General features: G+C 55.9%; 1 protein-coding gene across 1 annotated transcript; it reads left to right on the top strand.

Moving 5' to 3' along the window:
* Nucleotides 1–1887: 1887 nt before the first annotated feature.
* Nucleotides 1888–7524, top strand: LOC123368067 (vitamin K epoxide reductase complex subunit 1-like protein 1). The gene is made up of 3 exons (XM_045012547.1): nucleotides 1888–2092; nucleotides 5284–5393; nucleotides 5488–7524. Exons 1-3 carry the CDS (start codon nucleotides 1923–1925, stop codon nucleotides 5712–5714), a joined length of 507 nt encoding a protein of 168 aa, XP_044868482.1. The 5' UTR covers nucleotides 1888–1922; the 3' UTR covers nucleotides 5715–7524.
* Nucleotides 7525–7687: the final 163 nt, after the last annotated feature.

The raw sequence follows: 7687 nt of genomic DNA, 5'->3' as shown, positions 1-7687 counted from the left end.
CAGCCACCAGCCCTGCTCAGGTCCAGCAGGAGGCTGAGCAGGGCTGGCGGCCGAGACCCCAGGCCTGCCCACTACTCTGGGTCCCAAACCAGGGACCCTCTGGTGGCAGCCTCCCTGCCCTCCTTCTCTCCCTTTGTCCAACTGTCCCTGGGCCACTTCCCCTTTGGCCCCTCACACTCTCTAGGCCCTTTCTATCAGGGGCCACAGTCTGGCAGTTCTTGGACCGGAGCCCTACTATGCTCCCCCTGAGCCTGCCCAGCACTGCTCTGTCCTAAGTGCTGGTCTCCTGCTCTGGAGAGAGACCTTCCCCCATGAAGGTCTGGGACAGACTGCCTGCTGCTCGCCTGAGCAGCCTTTATATAGGGCCTGGCCTACCCCTGATTGGCTGGCTCTAATCTCGGCCCTGATTGGCTCTCAGTAGGCCCTTCGCTGATTGGCTGCCAGCCTGTGCAGCTGCTCTGGCCTACTCAAGCCCCTTCTTGCATGGGGTTGGGGCAGCCACCCCACCCCCGGCGATCAATTGTCGCTACCAGGCTGTGGCCTGGGCTGCAGGGCCAGCTCCAGGCACCAGCGGAGCAAGCACGTGCGGGGGGCGGTACATGCTAAGGGGCGACATTCCATCCGTTCGTGGGGCGGCGAGGAAATAAGGAAACAGATCAACAGAGCCAGACGTGTACCCAGAAGCCTCCTACTGCAAGACAAACCCAAGAAAGAAACCAACAGGACTCCACTGGCCATCACATACAGTCCCCAGCTAAAACCCTTCCAACGCATCATCAGGGATCTACAACCCATCCTGGACAATGATCCCACACTTTCACAGGCCTTGGGTGGCAGGCCAGTCCTCGCCCACAGACAGCCTGCCAACCTGAAGCATATTCTCACCAGTAACTGCACACCGCACCATAGTAACTCTAACTCAGGAACCAATCCATGCAACAAACCTCGATGCCAACTCTGCCCACATATCTACACCAGCGACACCATCACAGGATCTAACCAGATCAGCCACACCATCACCGGTTCATTCACCTGCACGTCCACCAATGTAATATATGCCAGCAATGCCCCTCTGCTATGTACAACCGCTAAACTGGACAGTCTCTACGGAAAAGATAAATGGACATAAATCAGATATTAGGAATGGCAATATACAAAAACCTGTAGGAGAACACTTCAACCTCCCTGGCCACACAATAGCAGATCTTAAAGTGGCCATCCTGCAGCAAAAAAACTTCAGTACCAGGCTTCAAAGAGAAACTGCTGAGCTTCAGTTCATCTGCAAATTTGACACCATCAGCTCAGGATTAAACAAAGACTGTGAATGGCTTCCCAACTACAGAACCAGTTTCTCCTCTCTCGGTTTTCACACCTCAGCTGCTAGAAGAGGGCCTCATCCTCCCTGATTGAACTAACCTCGTTATCTCTAGCCTGCTTCTTGCTTGCATATATATACCTGCCCCTGGAAATTTCCACTACATGCATCCGACGAAGTGGGTATTCTCCCACGAAAGCTCATGCTCCCAAACGTCTGTTAGTCTATAAGGTGCCACAAGACTCTTTGCTGCATCTTGAGTGACTTCTCCACTCTGGCCCCTAAATCCTTGTCAGAGTCACTGCTTTCCTGGACACACTTCCCCATTCTGTAGGTGTGGCCGGCATGCCTTGTTGCTAGGTGTAGGACCTTGCATTTTTCTCCCAGGCACTTCCCCTCCTCCAACCACTAGATCCCACCCCATCCCATAAGCTCCATGGCTCCCACTTCTTCTCCCCTGGGTACATAAAACTACAAGTCCCAGAACCCTTTGCTTCCCCTTCCCGCCTCCTGAAGGGACAGCCAATGGGCTCGCGCCGGATGCTGATTGGCAGGCGCGCGGGCCAGTGGGGGCGAGCCCGTGCCAGGCGCGCGGTGGCAGCGAGCGATGGCGGCCCCGGGCTGGGAGCGGGCGCTGCGGCTGGTGCTCTGCGCGCTGGGGCTGGCGCTCTCCGTGTACGCGCTGCACGTGGAGACCTCGCGGGAGCGGGACCCCGGCTACCGGGCCATGTGCGACCTGAGCCCCTCCGTCAGCTGCTCCAAGGTCTTCACCTCCAGGTGCGCGGGGGGGACCGGCCCCATGGCATGACTCCCCCTCGCCCCACTGCAACCCCCGGCCCCATGGCATGACTCCCCCTCGCCCCACTGCAACCCCCGGCCCCATGGCATGACTCCCCCTCGCCCCACTGCAACCCCCGGCCCCATGGCATCGCTCCCCCTCGCCCCACTGCAACCCCCGGCCCCATGGCATGACTCCCCCTCGCCCCACTGCAACCCCCGGCCCCATGGCATGACTCCCCCTGCCCCCACTGCAACCCCCGGCCCCATGGCATGACTCCTCCCCGGCCCCATGGCATGACTCCCCCTCGCCCCATTGCAATCCCCGGCCCCATGGCATCGCTCTCCCTCGCCCCCATTGCAACCCCTGGCCCCATGGCATCGCTCCCCCTCCCCCCCACTGCAACCCCCGGCCCCATGGCATGACTCCCCCTCCCCCCCACTGCAACCCCCGGCCCCATGGCATGACTCCCCCTCGCCCCATTGCAATCCCCGGCCCCATGGCATCGCTCTCCCTCGCCCCCATTGCAACCCCTGGCATCGCTCCCCCTCCCCCCCACTGCAACCCCCGGCCCCATGGCATCGCTCCCCCTCCCCCCCACTGCAACCCCCGGCCCCATGGCATGACTCCCCCTCCCCCCCACTGCAACCCCCGGCCCCATGGCATGACTCCCCCTGCCCCCACTGCAACCCCCGGCCCCATGGCATGACTCCCCCTGCCCCCACTGCAACCCCTGGCCCCATGGCATGGCTCTTCTCCCCCCACTGCAACCCCTGGCCCCATTGCATGACTCCCCTTTGCCCCACTGCAACCCCAGCTCCCTCTGTAACACTCTGGCCCCATTGCATGATTCCTCTCCCTCCACTGCACCCCCTGGCCCCATTGCATGACTCCCCCTTGCCCCACTGCAACCCCTGCTTCCTACTGCAACACCCCTGTGCTATAGTCCCCTTTCCTCACCCTCCCTGTGCAGTGACATCCATGTTCCTGCCCTCCCTGTGCAATAGCCCCCCAACTGCCCCAGCCCCCCATGCAATAGCTCTGCTGCCCCAATCCCATGCGCTGTGTTCCACCCTGCTGCCCCCTGTGCTGTGCCCACACCACTATGCCATGCTGCAGCCCTATATGCCTATCCCACGGGGTATACCCCAGCCTCCTAGGCCCTATGTGCTTTCCCACTCCATGCGAGAGGCCTGTGGTTCTGCGTCCTCTGCTTAGTCCTTTCCTGCTGCCTCAGCCCTGCTGGTGACCTGACATCTCTGTTTCCAGCCTGTCCCCTTTGTGCTCTGTGTTGTCATCTCCTCCAGTTTGTTTGGTACCGTGCCTGGCGCTGTGGGCTGTTGATCCTTCTTTAGTGCTTCTAGGAGCGACTGTAGGGATACCAAGACTGGGGAGTTGAGGCGGGGGGGTAGGGGGGGAACATTTTTTAAAAATATACGGAAATGTTGTTATAAAACAGCAAACATTTGGCAAAGGAATTGGGGGGGGCACTTGAAACTACTTTTCAGTTGGAGGACTGGGGAACACTTAAAACTACTTTTTATTTCATTTGGAGGTCCTTGAAACTTCTTTTTAAAATGTTTTTGAAGGGTCTGGAGTGAATTGTTGCCCTTTTTAGTAGAGGGGGAACATATTCCTGGGGGAAGTGCGGGGGATGGAGGGAAAGAACCAGAGTTAAGTTTACTCAGAGTTTTGCAAACAGCCAGATCGAACGCAGGGATGGGGCAGAGGTGACAGACGCTTTATCGCTGGCAGAGAGAGGTGGAAGGGGAATGACCCTGGCTTGTCAACAGAACCAGTGGGGACTGGGCCACGAAGTGAGGCCCTAGATTGGGACCCAGGAGATCTTGGTTTTGTTCCTAGCTCCGCCTCAGATGCTGCGTCTGGGCCTCAGTTTCTGCAAAATGGGGAGAACTATCCTTTGTCTGTTTAGACTGTCAGCTCTGCGGGGCAGGGACCCTCTCTCAATGTGTATCTGCCCAGTGTCTGGAACAATGGTGGGCCCTAATCTTGCTCAGGGAAGGGTGGGTCTGTGCAGCACCTGGAGCAGTGGGGGGTCTGGTTTTGGCTGGGGGAGTCCATGCAGTGTCTGGCATGACTGGGGTCCCAATCTCAGTCAGGGAAGGGCAAGTCGGGTCCATGCAGTACTGGGTACATGGAGGGCCACTGATTTCACTCGGGGAGGGCGGGGAAGGTTTGCCCAGTATGAGGAGGGCCCTGATCTCGGTCAAAAACACACACGCAGGAATCTGGGGCACAGGTGAAACACCAGTTCTGATACTGTCAGGACTCGTGTTTGGCTGTGTGCATGTGTTAGCATCAGTGGACATGATTGCGTGTGCCTCAGACACACGCCAATTCTGCCTGTGCTCCCCCCTCCCCTCGCAGTGGAAAACACCCTGAAACATCTGGCTGTGGGATAAACAGCTGGCTTCCCTCCTGTGAGAGAAGGGGGGAGCTTTTATCAATGAAAACGTTTCCTAGGCCACCAGTCCCGCCTGCTGCGCTGTGATGGGTGGGGGCCGTTGTCAATCATTGCCAGGGTGTTCTATTTCTGCCACGTATGTAGGGGCTCATGCCTACGTAGCGGCTGGCAATTGCCGGGCCCATGGGAGCTGCAGTGTAACCCGGTCTGGTCCTTATTAGGGCCCCAGGGGCTGTTCCACTCAGCTGAGCCAGCCCACCCCTACGGCCCCCCAGCCTCAGCTCAGTGGGGTCCCTCAGTGCCAGGGGTGTGTGAATTGAACTATCATCAGAATTTGTTACTGGCATCAAAATTGCAAGGGGGAGGCAGCAAACAGGAAGGAGACAGAGCTCCCTGTGCTAGGGGCTGCAGGAATAAAAGCTCCCTGCCCCCCCAGCTGGAGCAGGCATTAGGGGCCTGGGAGTCAGGACTCCTGGGTTCAATCCCCAGCCTTGGGAGGGGAGTGGGGTCTAGTGGTTAGAGCGGGGGGGCCTGGGAGTCAGGACTCCTGGGTTCTCTCCCCGGCCTTGGGAGGGGAGTGGGGTCTAGTGGGTTAGAACAGGGGAGGCTGGGAGTCAGGCCTCCTGGGTTCTCTCCCCAGCCTTGGGTGGGGAGTAGGGTCTAGTGGTTAGAGCAGAGTCCACATTGAGAAAGACGAGAGTTGCTGTCTGTACACAGCAAACCTCCTTTTAGCCCCTAGTTCTACATCCCCGTTTCTCTCTGCAGGTGGGGCCGTGGCTTTGGCTTGGTGGAAGATCTCTTGGGGAAACACAGCGTCTTTAATCAGCCCAACAGCTTATTTGGCATCGTCTTCTACATCCTACAGACACTGCTGGGTACGTTTTTATTTTTTGGGGGGTATCTACCCCGTCCCACAGGGGCAGGCTGGTGCCCGCTAGTCTAACGAGCCCTGTCTCTAACCGTCTCCAGGCTTCTCTCCCAGCACCCTGGCGGCCGTCACCCTGCTGGGCACCTCCATGGTCTCCATCGCCGGCTCGCTGTACCTGGCCTACATCCTCTTCTTCGTGCTCCACGACTTCTGCCTGGTGTGCGTCACCACCTACCTGCTCAACGGCGCCCTCCTTCTCCTCAACTACAAGCGTCTGGTCTGCCTGAGCGGGAGCGGGCAGTGCCGCGCCAAGCCCAAGGGGCAGTGAGCGTGGCTGGGGGAGCCCCGGCCCAGCCCCCTCCTGGAACTCCAGTGGTGATAACGAACCCTGTTTGTATAGCAGCCGGGGGCCCATCTAGCCTGGTATCCTGCCCCCTCCCTGCCAAACCAGATCCGACCCTGGGACCATCACCCTTTACGCACAAACTGAGGCCATTTCTGGCTTAACCAAAATGCTGGTATAATGTGGGTTGAAATGGTTACATGGCACACGACTGTATGAGACACACACACAGGAGTTCAGGTTTCATCACCTTCAATAGGGGGCAGAGCTGCTCTCACGCCACCTCAATTCTTTCCAGCAGGGACCAGTTGCGTGTGTGAGGGAGAGTGAGAGACATATGACCCTACTGACATCAATGGAGGCGGGGCTGGATTCTGATCTTGATAAACCCAGTGTGAATGGAGTAAACAAGAACACAGTCCAGCCCTACGTATCCCCCGGCTTGTACATCCCCTGCTGCAACGACAGCGGTACTTTAGCTAACTGACCAGCAGGTGGCACTGTGCACCAAATCAATAGGCCCATGCAGAGACCAGCTGGAGCTGTCTGTTTGCAGCTGATTGTGTACAAAAGCGCATTTTTGTGGCTGAAATAAAGTCACTCTCAGCAACAGGCAGCTGGGTGTGTTTGGTGTCTCGTTATTTAACCCTTTGGAAACTTGGGAGCCAGGCGATGCATAGATAGTGGTGTCAGGCTATAAAGGTACAGAGCATTAGGATGTGGTGATAGGACAAGGGTTGGATGTAGCCTGGTGTCCTTCCCTCTCCCTGGTGCCCCAGCTCAGATCCATGGACTGAGTAAATCTGGTGTCCTGCTTCCATCTCTGCTCGACAATGGATGGTTCATAGGAAGATGCAACCCCTCTATGGTGCCTTGCTGAGGTGAGCCATGAGCTCCCAGGGGGCTTCTTTCACTGCAGACCGATCGTAGCATCCATGTTCAGTGTGCGTTTCACCTAAATGCCGTCTCTGAGCTCTGCTTTTCTGCAGCGGCGAGTTCCACAGGTCAGCTCTGCTTGCCGCAGGGATGCATAGAGTTCAGATTTCCCTACGTTTTAATTTCACTGCCTGGGCAATTGGGCCAGCGTGACCTTAAATCTTCTGTTGCTGGCCGTAATCCTAAACTGCGTGTCAGTGGGAGGGACTCTGAAGGTCTAATCTGCCCTTCCCTTGAGTCTTTCCACCTACCATCTCAAAGCAATTTGCAAATTCAAGTTAGTTAATCTTCAGTGCCCCCGGTGAGATGCCATTATGGTTGTTTAACACATCAGGAAACAGATACAGAAAAGGGAAGCGATGTGCCCAAGGTTGCACAGTAGGTCAGTGGAAGAGGTGGGTGCAACTGTCTGTTAAGCCCTTCGGCAGAGGCAATGTGTCAGGGGTGGGATCATGTCCCCCGCCCCCATATTTCTGCCAGGATTTATATTTTTTGCAGGGAGTGGGTTCAAAATATGTGTGTGCAGTAGTTTATTTCCAGACTTTCAAACCTTAACATAACCAACGGGTGTCTTTGACCCTTCGCCTTAATTGTTCTCCCATGATTTTCACTTTTTCAAAAGTCAGCATGGCATTCGCAAATATGTTCATTAGGCCTTGGGATTTTATTTGGCTTTTTACTTATTATTCTGAAAAGCGGTTCAAGGACAGTCTACGTTTAAACTAAGTTAATTTAATAGTGTATCTGTTATTAGCTTTGTACAATGGTGAAAAGACAACTAAGTTTGGACTTTTTCTACACTAAGAAGGCTAAATTGCCCTGTGATTAATAAGCTCCAATATTAATATTAAAACTGTTTCACCAATGTCTAAATTACACTTGCCAGCAAGGTGTGGTAACAACAGAATTGTTGCTATATTTTATCCAAAGTCGTTTATCTAATAATTTATACCCAAGAGATTTGGGTAATTAAAACCCAAGGGGTATCCATGCCGACCTCTACACAAAACATGTTTGTCTTT

This window comes from Mauremys mutica, chromosome 4, assembly GCF_020497125.1.
Source record: "Mauremys mutica isolate MM-2020 ecotype Southern chromosome 4, ASM2049712v1, whole genome shotgun sequence".
Classification (NCBI taxonomy): domain Eukaryota; kingdom Metazoa; phylum Chordata; order Testudines; family Geoemydidae; genus Mauremys; species Mauremys mutica.
The sequence above is the reverse complement of the archived record's forward strand: the minus strand, read 5'-3'. Positions and strand labels throughout refer to the sequence as shown.